The 23,449-nt window shown below is 33.0% G+C and overlaps 3 protein-coding genes across 3 annotated transcripts; 2 read left to right on the forward strand and 1 right to left on the reverse strand.

Moving 5' to 3' along the window:
• The first annotated feature begins 329 nt into the window (after positions 1 to 329).
• On the forward strand, positions 330 to 3,034 carry LOC126840355 (3'-5' exonuclease). The gene is made up of 7 exons (XM_050576028.1): positions 330 to 637; positions 1,130 to 1,233; positions 1,309 to 1,438; positions 1,523 to 1,608; positions 2,092 to 2,236; positions 2,306 to 2,407; positions 2,868 to 3,034. Exons 1-7 carry the CDS (start codon positions 521 to 523, stop codon positions 2,907 to 2,909), a joined length of 726 nt encoding a protein of 241 aa, XP_050431985.1. The 5' UTR covers positions 330 to 520; the 3' UTR covers positions 2,910 to 3,034.
• Positions 3,035 to 4,137: 1,103 nt separating this feature from the next.
• LOC126840356 (charged multivesicular body protein 5) lies at positions 4,138 to 6,902 on the reverse strand. The gene is made up of 4 exons (XM_050576029.1): positions 6,667 to 6,902; positions 6,437 to 6,588; positions 5,249 to 5,414; positions 4,138 to 5,164 (listed from the first exon to the last, which is right to left on the reverse strand). The coding sequence occupies exons 1-4, from the start codon at positions 6,733 to 6,735 to the stop codon at positions 4,895 to 4,897; spliced, it is 657 nt and encodes a 218-aa protein (XP_050431986.1). The 5' UTR covers positions 6,736 to 6,902; the 3' UTR covers positions 4,138 to 4,894.
• A 229-nt stretch (positions 6,903 to 7,131) lies between these two features.
• On the forward strand, positions 7,132 to 8,321 carry LOC126840357 (transmembrane emp24 domain-containing protein 3). The gene is made up of 3 exons (XM_050576030.1): positions 7,132 to 7,439; positions 7,515 to 7,760; positions 7,840 to 8,321. Exons 1-3 carry the CDS (start codon positions 7,278 to 7,280, stop codon positions 8,080 to 8,082), a joined length of 651 nt encoding a protein of 216 aa, XP_050431987.1. The 5' UTR covers positions 7,132 to 7,277; the 3' UTR covers positions 8,083 to 8,321.
• Positions 8,322 to 23,449: the final 15,128 nt, after the last annotated feature.

Here is a 23,449-nt window from a genome sequence, read left to right on the forward strand (position 1 = left end):
AGTGCTGTAGTGTTGACAGTGTTTAAGTTGGCAGTAAAATTACTTGCAATATACTTTTTTTAAGACCAAAATCTTTAAGGAAAATAATACAAATCTTATTTTAAGAGTAAATGGGAGTACATGAAACCGTAAAAATGCTTTTCTAAAATTTACTTATTTGGTTTATTTCCATTTCGTGAGTCAGTTATTCAATAATGAATTATGTTACAGCAAACTAAATTGTAATTTTAATAATATTTACGCTTGTCCTTGGTGCTGCCTGTATCATTCTTTTTTATCAGTCAATTTTTGTCGGTCGGGTATCATGGTTCACCACTATCACATGTTCAATGTCGTTGTTATCAGCTTAATGTGATTTTTAAAAATCTTTCCTTTTTTCATTTGTGAATGTTTTTTGGGTTCGTTTTGCTGTAGTCACCTATTGGCTATTATTGCCTATTATATTATTATTGTAACCATTGTTATACGAGTTTTTATTTCAAACACTTTAAATAACTCTATCACAGTAGTAAATTTCAAAATGGCTTCAAACTCCAATGATGATTCTAGGTTCGTTCCTACATGGATGCAAGACTTACCTTCAAACACTCAAAACAAAACTAGATTCGTCCCTTCGTGGATGCAAAACATGGAATCTGTGAGTTAAAGACCCTTTTGGTCGTTAATGAAGTATAGTAACTGATTCGTGTTTAATGTCATCATATTGTGATCAACAGACAAGGATTGAATACTTGTAAAACTTGATAATCATTTACACAACTCATTAGTCAAAAAAATATTATGGTAGATTCGAGGTTTTAATCATTTGAATTGAGTTAACAAATCCTAACAGTGCATTACAAAATGCAAAACAAAATTATTGTGCCGCTAATTTTCGTGTACTTACTCAAGTTATTATATTTGATGGTTTTTTCTGATATCACTATTCAGTTATTTTCAGTGTGCTGATTATTTTATTTTTGTTAAAGTGCTCTACATTAAGCAGCATTAAAGATACCTCTCCATCATAGTTTAATGTAGTTAAAAAATAACCACTTAAACCAGAAAACTAAGAAACATATTTTCATACTCCGTGAAAAATATTAACTCTGCTAACAATTATGTTTTAAATAATTTCTTTTATATTTAGAATAAAACTCAAAATAACCATTCTATCCGTTATATCGAGTTTCACGGTAAAGTTGTTTATTGTACCCAGGCAACTTATTTAGCAGCATACACAGTTGATATCATGTAAGTCATCTGAAATTTGACTTTTTATCTCTTCACAATGGATACAGGTATTATGTATTACATTATTTTCTGTAGGGATTTAATTGATGACAAGAAAATTCATTATTTTGGTTTTGATATGGAATGGCCAGTTCTGAATGGGAAAAGTTTAAAAACAGCCTTGATTCAAATTTGTGTCAATCATACACTTTGTTATATTTTTCATGTATGTATTCTCACTTAATACTTTCTTTTTATAAATAACAATTTGTTAAGTATATTTATACATAAGTTAATTTTTTTTATATAGGTCTATTTACTTCAAAAACTGCCAAATGTTTTTCAAAATTTATTAAATACTCCAAATGTACGCTGGTCAGGCGTTTGTATTAAAAAGTAAATTTATATTTATAATAATTTATTCATTATTACTCGAGAGAGAATAAATTAATTTTCATCATAAATATTTAAATAAAATAATTTTTAAATGCTATTGCTTATATAGAACGTATAGTTAAAACAATTAAAATCAATACAGTTAACATAGTTGGGTTTGAAAAAGTAACTATAAAAAAAATTTGATTTAGGTAGAACATCTAAATTAAATTTGGAAGTTAAAAAACAATTAAAATTACTTTTTTTACACACTTTGCGAAGTTACAATATATATTATTATAAACCTTTTAATTAGTGGTGTGTTTCTATGCTAGTTTACAATTTCCTAAATCACTGGCTTATACTATGTTTTGCATGTGCTACAAGGAAAATTTCTAAGTTGTGTTTATTAATAAAATCATAAAAAAAAAATTGTTTCTATAAAATGTATTAGTTACGAAACATGTGTACTTCAAATAAACTAATATAATAATTTTTTTATAGTGACTTTTTAAAACTATCGAGAGATTTCAATATTGATCTGAGTGTTGCAATAAGTAACATTATTGATTTGGCAACTTACACTAACCAAGTTTTGAATTTTGAATCAAATTTGAGATGGAGCATGGCAGATTTAGTTCAATATTTAGTAAGCTACTATGTGATAAATTGTGCATAATTATCATAAAATTTAAAAAACTTTAAAATTTTGATTTAGCTGAAAAAACATGTCAATAAAGATGTTCAAATCCGAATGGGAAACTGGAATAACACAAATCTTAATGAAAAACAACTTATGTATGCTGCAACCGATGCATATGTGAGTATTTGTGACAACTTCAGTGTTTAATTTTTATGTTTTTACAGCAAAATTTGCGAGTTATGAAAATTTTGAAAATAAAAAAAAACGATTTAGTTTTTCTATAAAGATAATAATTTTGGTTGTAAAGAGGACGTCATACAATCCGATATAGGCAACTTGCTATATAGGCAATTTTTTGAAACAATTTTAAATTTATTAATATTGTAAATAAGATTCTTTTCTACTAGTTAATTTTTTTATTAAACCATTGCACCATAGATAATCAACATTTTTATATTTATTTTTCCAAAACATAGCTACGTAGATTGCGAAATATTTTGAATACAATTTATGAATTTTCCATGAGTATTATAAAATCTACTACTATGCTTGAAAAATTAGTAGTTAAAGTACATGGAATTTATTGTTTCCAATATAGCTTTGAGTGCTTTTATAGTTATTATTATATTTATTTTAGATTTCATTAATACTTTTCGAACATCTCAAGAACTTGGAATAAAAAAATATTATGATTTCAAAAATAAAACTGTTGAAGTTGGGTCGAATGCACTATGACCCATGTCTTAAACTACAAAATCAACTCTCAGAATATTTAAAAACTACTGCGACAAATGACAGTGGTTTTCTTGTTATAACTGAACACGAACCAGTGTATACGATTGGCATTCGAAAACGTGATTACAACTCTGATTTGGAACACAATTTGATTAAACTGGGCGCCCAATTCAAACGTACTAACCGTGGCGGTCTAATAACTTTTCATGGTCCGGGACAATTAATTGCATATCCAATATTAAACCTTAAACATTTTAAACCCAGTATTCGATGGTATGTCGAACAACTGGAATCGACAATTATAAACCTTTGCAATGAAGAATATCATCTCAAGGCAACAACTACACCTGATACTGGTGTTTGGATAGGCAATAATAAAATTTGTGCCATGGGAGTTAGATGTAGTCGATATATCACTACACATGGCCTGGCTTTGAATTGCAATACTGACATGTCGTGGTTTAAGCACATTGTACCGTGTGGATTGACCGAAAAAGGAGTTACATCACTTAGTTTACTTTTAGAAAAAAATGTTAGTGTACATGATGTTTTGCCTCATTTTGTAAACCACTTTAGTCGATCATTTAATTGTCATATTGTAAATACAAATTTAAATCAAGTTATATAATGTTGTATATTATGATAATTGGGTAGTTAAAATTAATTAATTTAGATAGTATTGATAAGGTAGTTTTGTTAATGTTAGTGCTAATAAATTATTATTTAATACAAATTACTGTATTCATTATTAAATTCATAGTAGTTAAGGACTAAGGTTGGGTATACATTTTTTATTTGTTATAAATTATGTTTCATTAGTTGACTATTGAGTATAAAGTGTTATTGAAACTTGAAACCTTTGTTATCATCTTAATATTTATATTTTATAGCACATTTCTACATCTACTTCACTTGACATTAAAACATTTTGTTTACTTTATCACATAGAAAGATTATAATTTTGTACAAAATTATTACCATCAAATATTTAAAAGCCGTTGAATAAAAAAAATTATGAAATTCAATTTTACTTAAAAAATAAAACTAAAATGTAACTATCCACATCAACACTATAAATATCATTACTATTTGAAGGGCTGTGGGGAAAAACAATCATTATCACTCGCCAATTTGTTTTCAATCGATTTTTTTTCTTCAAAAATTTAGACTAATAAATTTGATTATTTTGTATTTAAACTTATCAATAAAGATAATAAAAGAACAATATTATTTTATGTGCGTTATCTTATACTAAATCTCCAAGTCTTTTTTGAGTTATAAAACTTAAAACTGCAATACTGAAAACTTTGGGCACATTGACTATGATAATTTTTTTCAGCCCTTCATTTGTTATGTATAAAAATGTAACTAACCATAACAAATATACAGTATAAATATGAATGAAATAACATTGTTTCGTCACATTCTAAAAAACATAATTTGAAAGTAAAGATATAAAATCTACTTGAACCCTAAACCATAAAAATTATACACTTCTTGCGTACACGTGTTACGACAACGATGTTGTCATCTTCAGCGCTAACAACAGACTATTGTTGTTAGCGCTACACGTGCGTACACGTGTACGCAAGAAGTGTATAATTTTTATGGTTTAGGGTTCAAGTAGATTTTATATCTTTACTATACATTTAACCATAAATTTGCTTAACAGTTTTTTCTAGACAATTTGAAAGCTTTAAAATATTCATATATTATGTTAAATACAATTAAGATTTTATTTTAATATATACAAGTACAAGTTATATTATTTTAAGTGATAGTATACTTGGTTTAAAAACTATGGTATTAGGCCGTTTACAAGCTATAAAATGTTTACAAATTTAAAGATACATAATAAATATACAATAATTTTTTATTTTATTATTTGATTCCACGACATTACATTGAATCATTATTTTATTAGTGACATTAAATTTGGGCTGGTATTTTAGGAAGACCAAATTCATCAACATCAATTTCTCCGGGCTTTTTTGGCTCCTTATGTTCGGGTTCCTTATCCGGGATATTAACATGATCCAAATACGATGTATCATCATCCAAGGTTAATTCGTCCCCAAGTGCTTCAAGTTCAGCATTTAATTCATCTTCATCTATGTCTGGTACACCATAAGTTCTACCTAATGCTTCCTGAACTTCGTTAGATTGATCTAACATATCAGTCATTTCGTCTTGTAGGTCCTTAATTAAACAAAACCAAAAATTATAATTATCAATGCAATTTAATTATACTCGTATATACATTTGTAATATTAGCCAACATACTTCAATATCATCAATATTAATATTTTTAAATTCTTTTTTCATTTGTTTCATGCCCGTTTTCATTGCTACTACTGTAGACTGAGTATCTTTCAACGTCTGAACGGCATAAGTTGCTTGTTCCATATTGAAAGACTGGTTTCTTAAATTTTCAGCCTGACTTTCATACCTAATATCATAATATCATTATGTTCAATTGAATTTGTTAGTTTATTTTAGTGCAAAACAATAGAATAAAAAACTTAAGCTTATTATTGACAATTAACCGTTAAACCACCATCTTGGATATTAAAAACATTTTATCAGTGGTTAAGAATATTCTATTCACGGCACTAGAAAAAAACCAGTTATATATTATAATCCATATTTTGACTTTAATTGTGTAATTAGAATTTACAAAAAAAAATAATCTATCAATCAACAGTCAGTACAGACGTCCAATAAAGTATAGGCAATTTTTTACAAAATCTTAACTTAAAGTTTAAACTGAGATGTGTAATTATTAGTTCAGTAGTTAGGACTCTTTTTTGGTAGTAAAATTATTTTTCGGACTATCACAGCATCCTTGACAGCGATATAAAAAAAAAATTCTGTTGAATTGAGTTTTACGCGGATTAATTTTTCTTAGGCTTCATAAATAGTTAAGGAAAGAAATTCATACATATTAATAATGACAAAATTATCTATGCTCCAGCATCCGTATTTTTTCGATATAACTAATACAACCAACGCTATATCATTTTTAAAAAAGTAAAAAAAGGCCGTTCTTAATTAATTAATTATTCTTTAACTGGTTGAAATATTAAAAAAGGGTCATGGTAGAGCACAGACAAAATTGTTGTCTAATTATGTAAAAATTTGGCTTCTTAGTTTTGATTACAGCCTTTGTAAAATTAATTCGTGCAAGGCAGGGTTTTTTGAAGAAAATAACGGGTGTGACATCCTCTTAACAAAAAAAATTGCTAACTATTTAAAAGGTATAATATGTAAATAAATAAGGACTTATTATAAGAATTTACATCTAGAGAGTAGAATGGAGTGGAGTTAACTATAAAAGTAATCGCATACTTTTGCAAACTTGAGCTCAATCATATAAATAGTATGGTTTACTGTTTAGTAGTATAATATTAAATCAAAGATGATACCCATGAGTTGAAATGTGTGATCCCAGTTGTACACAAGGTAACTTACTGTTTTCTTTGTTTTAAAACTCTTAAAGCTTTTTGTTTAAGCGAATTTTTTGCAGGACCTTCTCTCATTTTAGACATTTGATCTTTCAGTTTTTTCAGTTCCACATCGAGCCTGTTGATTTTTTGCTCTATCGATTCTGCTCGCCCGTCCACCTTTCATAACATTACAAAATGCTCACATTAGTCATTACAACAAACTTAAACGATCAAAACTGATATCGGTTTACTTACACCTTTGATGACTTCCGTCATGTCTGGCGGCAGAGCTTTGTCTTTCGGTTTTCCAAACAAACGGTTCATTTTGTTGGCAAATGTAAATTCACTTCCAAAACTAAAATTGGTACTTATTAATTCTTATGTTGAGGTTGGTTTTTTAATGGCCCGGATGACTAATAATATGTTTTGCTAATAATCATAGATAAGTATATAACAAATAACAATAGTTAACCAATTTCTCATTGTTATCACTATTCGTGACTCTAATAATAAAAAAAGGTGATAACAGCGTTTTTAGCAGTTATCATGTTGTCAAAAACCACGGTTACAGTAGTACACGTCTGGTGGTGTGGAGGTAACATAGATAGTGAAAGAATTATTTTATTTTCTATGGGAAGTAACAGCCGTATCGTTCTTATCTTTGACCAGTAACCAATATACAAACACGTAAGCTACCACCAATGGGCAGTGACGTCAGCGACTGTTCCAATATTTATTATCAATACACATCGGCGTTTCGAAATTTGATCAAGAAATTTGCGGCTTGCGTTGCTCTTCAAATCGAGCTTTAGGTTCCCTGGTAGTATAAATGTCTTCAACCACGACCACGTAACATCGATTTGAAAATGATCTCGTCGCGAACCAGATCCCTGACCATCCTCTTGTTCTGTATTTATCACATTTCTCTGGTCAACTCCATTGAGCTGACGTTCGAACTAGAGGACAAAGCAAAAGACTGTTATTATGAAAACATCGAAAAGAACACGTCATCCACGTTGGAATATCAGGTAAATACCAAACTTGTTACGTTTTCAAATCCAGCCGGTTAGGAAGTATGTATGTTATGACGTTTGCGTTCCTAGGTGGTCACTGGTGGCCAGTACGACGTGGATGTTATAATTGAATCGCCGACGAAAGAAATCATATATCGGCAAGTGAAGTCTCAGTTTGACAGCCACACGTTTGTGGCGTCTGTCAGTGGTGCATACGCCATATGCTTCAGTAATGAATTTTCTACATTTTCCCATAAACTTGTTTACATGGACTTGCAAGTGGGTGATGAAGAACAACTGCCGGGCATCAGCGAACACATTACCGTCATGACTCAGGTATTTATTTAAAAATGCTTTCATTCCTATACTACCAATACATATATTATGTAATATGACGATATCCCATTTTAAATAGATGGAGTCGACGTCTCAAGAGATTCATGAGTCCCTAAACAAAATAATCGACTACCAGACCCACCACAGGCTAAAAGAAGCCCAGAGTCGTAAGCGGGCCGAAGATTTAAATCATCATGTTACACTGTGGTCAGCTACTGAAACTGCTGCTATATTATTCGTAGCTATCATGCAAGTATTTATGCTTAAACGGTTCTTTACAGAAAAAACCCCATCGCAAATGCAGTATAAATCAATGTATTAGTATATTATTAAAAGTTGAACCATTCATTTGTATTGTACATTATTTACCATTTTTAATAATAAAATATTATATTTATTTTCTGAGTTTTTCAAGTACACTGTTCAAATAAGTGTAGTAAAAAAACTAAATTATATGTAATTTTTTTTTTGTTTTCAATTTAAAATTTTAATCTCGACTATTTAATCTGTAATGTATATATTAGATTAATAAATTATCAGTTCAATTAAATTAAAAGATTTTGTTTGTGCAAACTAGTATTCATCGTTTACAAAAAAATATATTAATTTTCAATTTTTCATTCAAAAATGTATTGTTTCTATTGTAAATATTTGTTATGTATTGGTTGCAAAATATATTTTATAACAGATACATTATTTATACTATGTATATTCCTAATTATTTATTTTATTAGTTTTGTAATGGATATTTACAAATTATTATGGCATATAACTCGCTTGTTTATACTTTTGAATAGTATAAATATTTTATTTTCAATTACTTTTATAGTTGCAATTTCCCAAAATTTTATTTCTAACAAGCGTTTTTTAGGTAACATTAAGAACATTGTATGTAACACCTATGTATGTTCTTAAGTATAATTAGTTGTTTTGTAATTATATTTATTAATTAATGGTATCAAGTTTGATTTTTGATAAGCATAATTTTTATATTTTTTCTAATAGTAATACTACACAGTTTTGGAAATTGCAAACTGTTTATCTCATTACTAGTAATCTGCCCTCCTAAGCAAAAATGCATTAACTCGAAAATTTTTTTTTTTTTTAACCGATTAAATCAAGTAAGAAACCATTTTACTTTGTTTAATCGGGTTTTTACAAAAACATTTTTTTTCGATTTACGGCATTTTTGCTTAGGAAGGCAGTAATGTAGTAATATTAAATATACTATTAGAAAGTATTTGTGTTGCAGATTCGAAAGACATTTAATTTTCATATTTACGTTATACCTAAGTGTATTCTGAATAAACATTACAATTTTTTACCTTTTCAGTTGAGTTGTAAATTGACAAATACAAATAACTATGTTTGTATTATTTATCCGAATACCGTTTTCAGGTACATTGTTTTAGTTCAAAATAATGCAAAGAACATGTTTGTTATTTGTACCGTTGAAAACTGAAAAAAAAAACAATCAACTCGTGTCACTTTTATGGTATAAAAACATAGTTTTTTTTACTATACAATATTAAATATACATATTCAATATTACAATGTATTTAGTTTGGTTTTTTTCTTATAATACATACTATGTGAGCAAAATATTTGTATATTGGATTATTTATTTGATTTGTAAGTATTTAATGATATTGCTCGTTGTTAGGTAGATACTAACTGATACCATTTTTGGTCGCGATATAAGGTACCATTTGAACTTCTAAATTTAATAAACCTAATTGCTCTCTACAAGCGGTTTCGGGGGCTATAAAGTGCAAAACTACAGCGGTAGGCGTAGAGATGTTTTTTTTACTGCTATTTTTATAAAAATTAAATTTCCAAGCTAACTGAGCATCAATTGATAGTTCAAATGCTGCTATTTCTGTTAACACTGTTTAATAACGCCAAGAGTAGCCTACGAACCCTCACCCTTATGGTTGAGATGGATCTTCGCGATCAAAAGACAAAAACAACTTGAAGAAAATTGGTCTTCTATGATCAAATTACACGGAATCGATCAAAACGCCAATTACCGATAATTGCTTAATCGGTTTGGTTAGGTTCAACGTCAAATATTGTTCTGCAGATAATAAAACTGTCACTACGTATAAGCTACTAGTCTGTCGGATGGCAGTTGATCATTGTACTATTATAACATATTTGATATTATTCATAAATAAATATATATATATATTCGCTGTTTCATCGTCTGCTTAAACTATAGCCCATCAGTTAAGTACGATCGTAAAAGCTTGGTTGACTAACCGAGTAAGACCTATGGGCTATGACTTAGAAAACAATAAAACATTTTATTACATGTGTACGGTGTGTACACAAATGTCAAAATAGAGAAATCAACAGTTGGCCGTTGGTGCGTTATTTAATTTTAATTAGGTATATACGTTTCGATTAAAATATAGTTTGGTTTTATCAATATGCATATAATTAGTAAACAGCAATTATTTTTAACATTCAATGGTGCACGTCTTGTAATTAAGAAATCTCTCGAATTACGTTTGGTTTTTTTTTAAGTAGTTTTAATTCCAACAATCAAACATGAGTCTGCTCCGATAAAAATCTTAAAAAATGTTTTTAGAATAAACATTCATTATTTTAATACATAATATATATTATATTGTTCGCTTGCCCAAGGCATCGATCACACAATTTGAATTTCATTTTATGTATATGATGCATTATTTTCATAATGTAGTGGGATAAATCAAGTAGGTAACTGATAAGCAAAAATTATAAATTTATATGAGATAGCTAGATTTAGATAAGTAATAATACTATTCCCAATTTTCTAAACAACTCATTTCTTGCTAAAGGAAATAATTATTTAATGCACATTTATACTTAAAACTATTTTAACATCTTAAAATTCTTTGTACTAGACATTACATTGTCGGTCAAAATTGGAGAGCTCAAGTTTATACCTACAGGCGGTCCTCCTTTTATTATTTGAATACAGGTCATCTAAGAACACTGTCACATTGGCCATGCAATAACCTAAGTCATTCACGACTTGAATACAGAGGTTTCTCAGGACAAAGCATAAAATGAGTACCATATTCACAATTGCCAAGTAGTTGACACTTGATAAATAGTATACTAATATATACCGGTAGAGCTTAGTGTATAAGAAAAATTAAATGTTCTTTTATTATCATTTGAACCTTTCAAAGAGAAACCTTTCAAGTGTATATCCTCACCACATTAATTTCTTTTTTTTTCTTTTTAAGGTGCATCCATAAATGAAGGATACAGGGAAAAAACAAGGAAAGTCACTTTCTGAAAATGGTAATTTTGTTGTTATAAAATTCGTTTTGATACAAAATTAATTTGTTTTTTATTTTTTAGCACGATTATAAACAAAAATTTAACAATTTTTAACATTACTTAAACATGGTTTTCTTAGATTAGAAAATAGTGACTGCTCGTTTTTTCCTTGTGCCCTTCAAATATGCTATGATACTTGAAAAAGTTGTTTTTTAGTTTCCATCGAAAGTATGGCATGTAGGTTGTAAGCTGCATGCCGGCAGACACATTTTGGCGGCATATATTACTTTTGTTCATATATTAGTATATGCATATATAAATTCATTAGCTCATACATAAAAAAAAAGTTTTATTTTTCATGAAGTACCAATAAATATACAATAAAAATGCCAGTAAGATTCAGAAGATATACCTAAAAATATAACTAATTTACAGCTGTTACATCAGGTCCCCTTTACAGCACATATTTAGTAAGATTGCTAATAGAAGTTAGAACAGTTCAGATCTGAGGTCAATTTAGCATTTAGGATTATTACTTTTTGTACAAACAAATTCCTGTCTTGTTTTTTGCTAACTCGAAAAGTTGTAACAGAATAAAGTCTAAATTTTGATCAAAATGTGTTCAAGAGGATGTTATACATGCCGTTTTTGGAAAAGCTAGAAGCTGTTTATTTAGGAAAAACATTATTAGTGAAGTCATAGGACATGCTGTCATCGTCTGATAATTAAATTAACTATACCAATAAGGTATCCTCTATAGTCAATACTATCCCAATAAATACATACTCAAACTCCATAAACTATCGTAATTCTATAAACTGTTGATGTTATTTTTTGAGCCATAATAATATTGAATAAAGGAAAATAAAATAAACAATTTTAACTCTAAATTAGGTTTTTACAATAAATTGCCTATACCGAGTGCCTATAAAGTAATATATGTGGCGTTCTCTCATAAGTTTATTCACATAATTAAAGCGCATTTTTTGAAGCTCGTGATAATTTTGTTTCTAGACAAACAAAACTAAAGCCAAAACTGTTTGGTAATAACAATATAACATGAACTATTTTTTATCAAGTAGATAATTGTACAATAATAATAATATGTAGGTAATTTACCACGAAAAGACCAATAAATTTAAAGGGCTAAGTCTCCGTCAAGTTCATCTAGTTAAGCTTATGTTAATAGTATTACTATCAAAATAATGGTCAATTTAAAATCGCCAAAGTCATTGGTAATTTATGCAATTTTTTAAGAGTTTAGACACGGCCTCGGCGCTAACGACGTGTACGCTGGTCGCTGGTACGCAAGTAATTTATCCGACGAGCCAAACAACAACGACACCGACAATAAAAAGGAAATCTGAATTTGATACGATGACGTCGTGACAAACAATGAGTGACTAACTGAGAAACAATCAAAGCGAAAACTCGACGCCGCAGCCGGCGTCTGCCTGTCCCTGTCCCGTATACCCGTTCGCCGGCGGCACTGCGACACGATCAGTCCTCTGCGAGTGGGGACGGCGGTCCGCAGGGGAGTAAAAAACATCCTTGGGACGTCAACGGTGTTATGATAAAAGAGTCGGGGGCGTGCGTTCGAGGACGCGGGACCCGGCGGCGGCGGTGGCGGCCGGCCGACGTGGCGTCAGATATTGCGGCGTCGTCGGACTTTGGACGCGCCGGAACGCGGCAACAAGAAGCTTTTCCGTCGCGACTTCTGGGGGGCGCCCTGGCCGGAGCGTCCGCAGAGGCGTCGGCCGTCTGCGTTTAAACGCCACGGCCGCCGTCGGAAGAAAATTGATTGCGTTCAACGCCAACGGCGGCGACGGCACCGAGTACACGGTTAATGGTCTATTGACGATCGGCCTTTATCTTTTTTTACCCGTTCCGGCACAGAGCCTTCCTCGGCTTCCCAACCCCCCCTCCCTATTAACGACCAGGGAAAAAAACTCACGTGGGTCATAACAAACCTGCGACGTAGGTATACTTGTTGATTCTCGCAGGCCGTTGTCGGTAACACCCGGATGTTACCATCACAAAAGCTATAATATACCGGCGTCTACAGTACAGTGGAACCACCATCTCCGCCATACCCGCGGTACAATACGTAGAGTCAGCGCTTTTGTTTACAAATAGGTATGGTACAACGTTGACAGGGTCCGGTAACGGGCATCAAGGTCGGACACTTGTACGACCTACCGGATTTCCTGTGTTTCGCGGTTGTGTGTCGGTCACAAATGCCCGTTTCCTCTCGCAGTTACAACGACATCATTAATTGTAAAGCCATGTCAAACGCGTTTTTGACTTTTGTCTGCTCGGTCTATTACTAGTGTTTAGACAATGTCAAGCTATAATTATATTAGTGTTTTTTTTTTTGGTACATCTTATTCCTTAGATAAATTCTTATAAACGTGCAATATACTTTTGAACTTTATCCAAGACGGTTGTTTACAGTTTACCTTAAACTGGTTATTATAGGTAATATAAGTACGGTTCCATTGTGAATTGTGTCTATTTGGGGCTACAAAGGTTCTAATTATATGTAAATCTCCAGCTGTCGAACTGTCTAGTGCCAAGACGATTGACATCTCAATTTTCAACATCCGAAACGGCTGATATCAAAAGTAGCTGAACCGGACGATTATTTTTATTGGATGGCCAATCGTGCCAAGCGATCGACGGTTTATCTTGTTCTGTCTCTTTATTCACTAATTCGGATCCTGAGAAATACCACTATTGTATTATCCTACCCACTCACAGTAGGGATCGTTTATTGGACCAATAATCACATTACAATAATACAATACGGGAGATGACAACTGGAACAGTCCTTCACAAAAGATATGTACGCGTAGCCGTTCTGATTGTGTACAACAAGAATACGGGCATCGAGCAAATTCTCTTGGCAAAGTTGGTGAACTAATTTCCTACTAGGTTTTGTGTTCTACTTATGGTGAATCCAGTGTTCATGTAAGCTGGTGGTTTCACGATAAAAAATCCCCGGATTTCTGTGTATTTTAAGTGGCAGAGGTTACTGACTGTCATAGGATGAGCGCACTAAGTGGGGTAATGTACCAACACCGAACAGATAGACAAACAAGTAGCTAACCGGTGGCGCGACGATTGCATTTCTCAAGGGACGTGGTCCGTTGCAGGCGGACGGGTATATTATTAACTGTTGTATGATTTATTACATATATGTTATATGATATAACATTTGGACGGCGACCGACAGACTTCTAAATAAACCAAAAAAAAGATTTCATCGAGCCAACGATAAAACTCCAGAGTAAAAACAAGTTGTATTAAATGCCCTTTTGTAGTAATTAATCAATTATTACTATAAGAACACACACAGTACACGGTTTTGACGTTTACCCGCTAATGTCGACAAACGGAAAATACAAAGTTAATCGTTTGTACGGTTTCCGGTCGGCAGTGTCCAACCACACATTAATTATCACATTGGCGCGTTCATCACACATACACACACACACGTTAGACAACAATGGTAAAGCCGCCGCCGGTAGTGTCCATTGCGGGCGGACGGTCATAAAAGGTGTTGTGTTGGACACCGGACGTCCGCGTACCCGGCGGTGATGGAGGCGTCGCGGTGGACGTTGTAAACACGTCGTTTGCGGTCGTCGTGCCGAAGGCGCCCGGCGGATGGATCGTGTAACAACATAATAATAATAATTACACCAGGCGCCCTCCGACGTTCCGTTAATATCCGGTTCGTTTGTCACCGGTCGCAAAAATAAAGAGCAGAAAGAAAAAAATTACAATAACGGCCGCCGTCTGCTCGGCAACAATAACAATAACGATAATGATACATTATTGCGCAATTCTACTCACACACACACACACACACACACACACACACACACATGCAAAACAACGACGGTGTAATTTAATCGAAGTGGCGTCGACTGATTTCTGCCGTCACCCTTGTTGGTTTCTTTGCTTTTTTTTTTTTTTTACTCACACATATTATTATATCCTACACACTCGTAATGTAATGTTCTCTCCGGCGGTGGACGTCGGGCGCACCGCCACGACGGGGCGACGGCTGCGTCGGTGGCGGCAATGACGGTGGCTGTCTCGGAGTCTTTCTATACACACACCCGCCGCCACGGCCTCCTCCCCGACAGTCCGTGTGTGTGTGTGTGTTTACACGGGGGATGTTGTTGATGATGATGATGACGATGACGGTGTCGTCGGTTGGTCGGTCGGTCGGTGCCATGTGCAGCGGCAGAGACTTAAAAGATGTCGGACGCCAAGGCTGAAAAAGGCTCCACACCCGTGTTTATACACATACACGTACACATGTATACATATAGAACAACACACAGGCGCGCACGCCGAGACCGACGGCGACGACTGTTGGCGGCAACGGCGTCGGGAGTCCGCGCGCGCCAGTACGCCGGCCGCACGAGAAGACGTCCAGGCTAGCCGCACCGGCGGCAACCGGCGGGCGACGCCAACATCATTCTGTCGCCAATATTTCCATTATATGTGTGTGTGTATATTATTATTATTATTATTATATGTATATACACATCAGAGCGAAGAGGGGAAGGCAAATGACGGTAGCTGTGGCGTTCGGACGAGGTACAATATGTAGTAATAATAATAAATAATAATATTATGTATAATGTAGACACCGACGACGGTTAGGTCGGATAATAAAAACTAATATTATCGCCGGATGAGAGATATTTACAATCAGCCGCTCGTCGACCGGAATCGTTTGTGACACGGTTTGTGCTGGGACGACGTCCCATTTTTTTCCACGCGCCATCAATGTAAAACCCGTTTTTCCCCCATTGACTTCTTAAATGTCCATAACGAATTTGGTCGCCTTGTACCAAAAACAGAGCCAAAATTTAGCACCTCGGACCGGACAGCGCACCTTCCTATTATTGTACACTATAATGATTCAGATGTCGAGGGAACAGCCGTCTTACACCATCTTACCTCCAGGAACCGTCCTGGTTCTTTGCTTCAGCTCGTGCGTTTGTGGCCAGGTGGTTCTTTAGAATGTAAAGATTGTGGATAATATTATATATTTATTTGTTTTAAACGATTATGGGAACCTTTTCCCGGATAAATTTGGTTAATAAGGATAATGCGGGTGCCTGTTTGCCGTTTGTAGCATACTAAAAATAGTGGCGAAAAAATAAAAACAGGACGCCAGCGAGTCGGTTGTTTTGGTAAACAACAGGATAATCAAAGTGTACGTTCGTATGTTATACATACATATTATACCGTCTACCGTCTGAGGCGCCTTATCTTAACCCACATAAAAACACCGGCGGCGACAACGGGTTATATGTAAATATAAACTATGTGTAACAATAGTACTAGTGTAAACGAGCACCACTGGGGTTATTGGCCATTATCAAAGTTCTATCGCCACCTCGTTCGTCCTAACTACAAGTGTAATTTTTTTTTATGTTATCACCCGATACCGATTTACACAGACCTAACGGAACGGCGTTTCCGTAAACACGATTGAATTTGAAAACGGATCTTGAAAACCGCAGAAAATTGTATGAAAACAAAGGCAACCGTAAACGGAAAATCAACAAAAACAAATGAGGTGAATTATAAGCAACGTCCTAGCCAATTCTAATACTTAAGATTATGTTCATAGGTGAGCCGTGAGACGCATAAAATATGTTCCTGCCATAGGGATGTTTTGTCATTGACCACCTATCTAAAACACGTCTCAAACTTCCTGAACACTGCCTTAACCCCCCCGCTCAACCGTATACCGCTGAAATACTTGGAACCTATCGACTTGTAGCACTTTAGGTAGTAGACATCTAACTTGTATTGGGTTTGAAGTGGAACCCATCACACTTTTTACTGACCAGCTACCAGAGTAGAGTTCTAATTTGTACAAGCTTTTTTGGTCTTAGCAATCATAAATTAAGCGTTGACTCGGCACATTACCTGAACAATTTTTCGATTAGGATTCTCGATGGAACGTCATACCATTATTTTAGCATAAACTTATTTATAATTATTCGTTATTATATTGTACAACCAAGGAATATCTATACTGATAGTTAATTATTTTAGTAGACATTTAAAGCCTTCGTTGTAGCTGTTGTCGATAAACCTTCACAAAACTAAATGTCTAGTCTAAAATAAAAACAAACTTGTCGGCTGTACCTATATGAAAACGATGTACAAACTTGTACATCGTACAAAGGGCTTGATTGGTCAAGGCAGAGGAAATATAAACACACCGACCTTGTGTCTGGGTGTACATTACCTAAAGCAATTAGTGACGACATAATCGGACAAATGAGTCGGTTATTGCATTTTTTTTTTTTTTAAACCCTGACTAAGCGTGTCTCGATATAAGTCATTATAAAATTAGTATTTTTAGATAACGGTAGTATACAATGGTCAAATTCCAAGTACGACAATACGAAGTATATTGCGAATTCCTAAACTGTCCATTGTAAACATTCGGTTCAACTTTTCATGGAATTAACGTGAAAATAAAACAATGGAAAAACGCCTTCATTAATAATATAATCATTTGCAAGACAATAGTGATTGTCTTTTTACGAATTAATCCACGGCGATTAAATTTTATGCAACAACAGTAAATCCGGATTGAGTTAATTATGTCAAAAGTGTCCCAAACACAATGGAAACATTTTACACGGATTGCTTAAAACAAAAAAAAGATTTTCGTTGGGCATATTTTACTTCACGGTGACATTTTAAGGCCAAGGGTGACACGAATTTAATATCAGTTTAATTTCAATGGGTTTATTTCGACCATATACAAATGTTTCAAGTTATTATTATTTTTATGTTTATCCATTTACAGACTGATACACCGTTAGTTTATTTTTAATTAAAACCCAAATCGTATAATTAACAATAAGGAAATACGCATAGCGTATATTAGTTTTTTAATAAAATATTCTGCAGAGTAAATTAAAAAATGTACGTGCATAATAGTTTTTGTAATGTTTCACGTTAACTCTGTATAATATGATATTTGGTGCATACTTAAAAACACATTATTCGTGTTAATGTCACACCAATATGGGTAACAAATCCAATTAGCTATACCGGAACGGTAATGAACTCCGCAGGAATGTCGTGGTGCCGGGTCGTACAACAAAAGGAAATGAGACATGTTCATATTATTTCCGTTCTGCATTCATGTTATATTACTAACAACGATTACGTTGAGATAGTGCTATGGATGTCAACGACATTTAAACATCGGCATTAAGTGCTCAGCGCACTTAACCTGTAACGAAAACATGTCACAATGTTTTACAGTCGGAAAGTCCAATGAACAACTTAATATATAATATATAACATTTAAAAAATTATAATAACATAAATGGTACCAATGTAAATATTAATAATACCCACAAGTCCAGTTTTTTCGTTAAAACGAAAATCTATGACATGAAATTTCATTAAAAAACAAAAAAATACTGTGTTGCTAAGCACGTCTAGGTAATGATGATTGTTACTTTTATTATTAAAACGCAAATATCAAAATGTAAATATCAAACGGTTAAATTAATTATAACACGACCATCCGGAAGTAAATTTACATTTAACAAATGTAACTCATTTTTTAATAAAAACATATTTTGTTCGTTTGAATAGATATTAACACTTACTATGAAAATAATATAATTCGAACGAAAAAAATATGTTTTTAGTTTTGTCAGAAATTATTTCTCTGGTAGAAATACATAAAATGTGAATGTGGAGTTTTCCACCATAATACATGTTCTAATACTTAACGTTATTGTGTAATTTTTTAACACACTAAAAATTGGCGCCGAACCTATGCGGTATTGTCAGCACCGGGACATTTAGACAGTCTGCCTATAATTGCCCGGTGATCATTTACACAACTTACCTAACCGACTGGCAATTACCAAGACGTGTGCAGAGATTTCAAGAACTCAGGTATATTATAAAATAAGCCATGGGTTAGATTTCATCTCTCACACGCGGATGTACCTGTGATTTTTCAAACTAGGGATGATGATGGTGATTGGTAATAATAACATGGCCGACGGTAAATTTCATCTGTGTAACGACATAATGCGCGGACAAGAGGCCAAAGACAACTGGTTTTTTACACTATCTTTTATAATCTAAAATGTTTTGTCACATAAATTAGTATCGGAGTCCATTTAATATAATTTACTTGTAAGTAACGATATTTTTCAAAGATTAAGCCCGTGGCCGGTTGAGGAACTCGACGTGTCCAGCAGCTGTTGCCGTGGTAAAATCAACTTTGAAACATTTATATATTTAAGTTTATAATAATTGTTTTAGCGTAAAAAGTATTCATAACAAATCAAACAAAATTATAGACTTTACCTAGATTTTGATTTGGGTGATTTTTGATAAAATTATTAGAAACTCAGTTGTAGAGCATTCAATTTTACAAATTTTCAGTCTGAGAGCTCTGGCTAAAATTATTTCATTGATACTATCAAACTGCACCGACTGTAAAAACATACTATGTTTGCTGAGGCAATACAACAAATCATTGACAATTATCCCCGGTAGCTCTAGCTGTAATTAGATATAACAACTGAAACACTTGGCGCCACTCATATATTTAGTAAATAGTATCAGTAGGTATAGCATGTACTTGATATTCGATAAAACTATTGACCAGCGTGGCAGACGCGTAGAATTTCCCTGGAAATGTTTTTATACAAATTAGCTAGCTCATCAACAATAACTTTTGCGCTATAATTATATTCAATTTAATTTTTAAATTATATTGCACATAGGAATCAACCAAAACCAATCAAACCATCAAAATTGAATACCTTTGATTTTAAAATTAATCAAAATATACTTTAAATTGTGTTTCTTTTCAAAGTTTGCAATACTTAACGCTAATAATAATTACTATCTACGTTTTATAATATATTAATATAAAAAATAAAATATACCTGAAATAAATTGATACTCATATATGGATGATGTAAACTAAAATTGTATTTTATTGATATTTGGCCGGTTTTGGATGTAATTGTATTGTTTTATGTAAGTCAGATGAGGTATCGCTTAATGGTTTTACAGTTTTTTTTAAATACAATCCCTTTACAATTATCAACTTGTCCCCTTCCTTGTTAAATACATCCAATAATGATCAATTGATTATTGCCATAGGAAGCGTAACAGAAATCAATTAGCTCGATTTAACATCCAAAACACAGTGTTTTTATTATGGACAGTTCCAGAGCAGCTCACCCTTGACTGTACAATGTATGTACTATGTACCTATATTTATTAGTCTTTGAGGATTTTAATGCTGTCGAATGTAAGTCTCAGTAGATACAGGAATATTGGTCGTTTTACAAATAAAATTTAAAACGTTTCGGGAAAACCCGACACTTGTATTGGCAAACCGATATGATATAATATAATGTTATTGTTGATCCAAGAGTGCATGTAGGGGTGGATGAAATAAGATAGTGTGTGTACACAATGAAATTGACTACGAGACGTTAGGGTTATCCGAGTTGTTCAAATGTTTGATGTGTGTAAAGGGGGACGACGAGCCGAGACGGTCGGCAGACCGAAGGGTCGTCGAGGCGTCTTCGGTCTTCACTTACTGTCCTTGAATAGGACGCCGGTGTTGTTCTCTGGATAAAATATAATCACGTGTCACGACAGTATAGGCTATATGGGATTTGAAAAAGTCAAAATTCCTACTAGTCGTTTGGTTGTGTACCATACACCGTATTGTACAGTTTTTAAAAACTACAGAATCAAGTAATAAAACAAAATAATTAAGATTGTTTAGTGCTCGTCGCGACCTGTGCGCGTATCGGATGTATTTTTAGTCGCTTTGGTCTTACAAGAAAACAGATGCGACGATAGGCGTACTTAGGCAACCATACGGGTCACGAGAGATCCATAATCTCGTTTGTATATATTACAGTCTTTCCGACGGGTTTACTGCGGGTAGGATTTAACAGCAAAAACGAGGTTCAACAAAAAATTATACATGTACATTAAGTCACTAAAGTCAACAAAGTCACATGTTTTCCTCTCCCGTGCTCCAAGGCAAACAAATGTAACGGAGCACAACTGACTTTTATTGTATCCGTCCTACGTTGAAACTTCCATTAAATCATCGACATAAACAGGGTTGGCTCGAGTAATTGGTTCTGTGGCGCCTACTGAAAGGCGCTAAAATTGATAACATTATGTGTCATAATTTATGACCCTACGGAGAGAAAGCAACAGAATTTTGTATTTTCCAAATAATGTTATCGTATAAAAAACTATAACGGTCAAAATCATAGTTTTTTTTATTACAAAACCTCTACGTTATACTACAATCTAAATGCCCATTCATTAAAATATTCATTATTTTGCATAAAACAATTAATTAAATAGTAAAAACAATACAACATGTATAAATTTAAAATCCTCCCCCCTCCTCCGTCATATAGTGTGTCATTAGAAATAAAAAAAAACTTTACCCGATTAATACTTGGTCATTAAGTATGACACAACTTTCAAGACTTCTTATTTTGTTTGTACTCGTTAAGTAGTAACATTTCAAAAATACATAGACCATATTGTTGTAAACCGTACATCAGGAGTTATCGCTTAATAAATTTCATATTTTTTTTTTTTGCTAATTACTTGAATAAAAAAAAATAAGATATATGTAGCACAATAGTTTTTTCTAATTGTCACCAAAATTCGAAGATAGACAATATATGTTGAAACATCTAATTAGTTGCCAATAAAGAGACTCCTCGTTACGGTACTGACACATTTACACTGTGCCTATATGATCTATTTAACTAAAGAAACACATTGCATAGACTTGTGTTTTAGATATATTTTAAATTAAGTTTTAGCGAAAAACCACCCATGTCGAACCTTTTAATAAATAATACGTGGGTTTGGATCCAAAAGGTTCTATGTAAGTTTTTGTAAGAATTGTTCTTTTCATCTTTTAAGCTAAGCATTTTACTGAGCTTTTTCTCTATTACTGATAGGAATACGAAAATCTAGATTTAATAAAAAAACTCTACTTAAAAATCCTAAAAGTATTAAATATTATTACACTATAAAACTTAAATAAAATATTTTGTGTTGAATGTGTAAAAGTAAAGCAAAACGACGAAAGCACTTTATTGTCAAAGTTAAGCGTTTCATTTTTTTAATTTTCGTCAAAACATTTTACTTAGGTACCTAAGCTAAGGTAAACAGATTTATATTGTAATGATATTTATACGATTATGAAGTGACTGAAATAGCGTATTTTTAAAAAATCCGGATTTTCTGATTCCTAGTATAAGGAGAAATTATTGTACAAGCGGTATTGATAACTACACTTTTTGTTCATAATAAAATATTTTTTGACTTAGATAAAAATGTTTTTGTCCTAAAAGTAAATAGATTATTTAAAGTTCTATCTAATGTTTGCGATTATGTTATTGTGAAGGTATATAGAACTTTTTTACGCTGAACGACTGTCGTGTCATTCTGTAAAATAAGTCATGCCATAAAAAAAACGCCCCCTATTTTGGTCAAGTATTGCCAATCATCGGTTGCGATAACAAATTAATTGTTAATTTTCATCTCAAACACAGTTCAAAACACCTGTACACAAAACTTTATCTATTTGACATTAAAACAAAACTGGACGTTAAGTATAGACGTGAAATTCGTGACGATACCGGAAGAGTGGCCACGGCCCACGTGGGCGGGTCCGCCAAGGCGGCCGCGCTTTAAACCGCCCCCCGAGGGCGAACGCTTTGCCCGAACACACGCCAGTGCGCTTGATGCTGCCGATCCGACCGGAACCAAGGGGCATTGAAGTCGGCCGCACCGGCACACCGACAACGTGGTGCCCGCGAGTTTCAGCGACATATTTACCTATCGTTATAGAATTGTAAAAAAATATATTTTTAAAAACCAACACTTGTCGTTCCAACAATGCCGGTGTTTGCGTTCCATTTCAGGTAATTAAAGCCATCTAAATCGATTTTAATCGCGCGTTGTTAGTTTTTATTTTAGTCATTACCCAATAATTAACGTACAATATTACATATATTATTATAAATGATATCATATTGTGTAAAACTGTTAACACACCAACTGTCGCCATCGGAATAACAAAATAATATGCATTATTGTCGCTAGATTATATTGTTATATTTGATTTTATCTTATTTGCCCTCTAGACGTTTTGTTTTTTTTTTTAATTTCGAGGAATAATTTTTATTTACAAACGACTTGCGTTTAACGTTAGTCGAAAGTGAAATAAAATCGACAATTCATAAGATTAATTTGGCACTAAATAGTAAATAGTCTACGCCGTCAATTTTTTACTTAGTCTGTTCCTGCTATTAATATGTTAA

This window comes from Adelges cooleyi, unplaced genomic scaffold, assembly GCF_023614345.1.
Source record: "Adelges cooleyi isolate 19-005CV unplaced genomic scaffold, UGA_ACOO_1.1 ACOO_flye_CR_arks_rails_tigmint_CR_PRNA_376, whole genome shotgun sequence".
Taxonomy (NCBI): domain Eukaryota; kingdom Metazoa; phylum Arthropoda; class Insecta; order Hemiptera; family Adelgidae; genus Adelges; species Adelges cooleyi.

Bases quoted from the DNA above. Each gene is read 5' to 3' on its own strand.
- LOC126840356 (XM_050576029.1), bottom strand. From the start codon at position 6,735: ATGAACCGTTTGTTTGGAAAACCGAAAGACAAAGCTCTGCCGCCAGAC. The intron at 6,589-6,666 runs GTAAGTAAACCG...ATGTTATGAAAG, and splicing joins TGACGGAAGTCATCAAAGGT to GTGGACGGGCGAGCAGAATC. The intron at 5,165-5,248 runs GTATGTTGGCTA...TGTTTAATTAAG, and splicing joins TTAATATTGATGATATTGAA to GACCTACAAGACGAAATGAC.
- LOC126840357 (XM_050576030.1), top strand. From the start codon at position 7,278: ATGATCTCGTCGCGAACCAGATCCCTGACCATCCTCTTGTTCTGTATT. The intron at 7,440-7,514 runs GTAAATACCAAA...TTGCGTTCCTAG, and splicing joins CATCCACGTTGGAATATCAG to GTGGTCACTGGTGGCCAGTA. The intron at 7,761-7,839 runs GTATTTATTTAA...CATTTTAAATAG, and splicing joins ACATTACCGTCATGACTCAG to ATGGAGTCGACGTCTCAAGA.
- LOC126840355 (XM_050576028.1), top strand. From the start codon at position 521: ATGGCTTCAAACTCCAATGATGATTCTAGGTTCGTTCCTACATGGATG. The intron at 638-1,129 runs GTGAGTTAAAGA...TTTTATATTTAG, and splicing joins GGATGCAAAACATGGAATCT to AATAAAACTCAAAATAACCA. The intron at 2,237-2,305 runs GTAAGCTACTAT...ATTTTGATTTAG, and splicing joins CAGATTTAGTTCAATATTTA to CTGAAAAAACATGTCAATAA.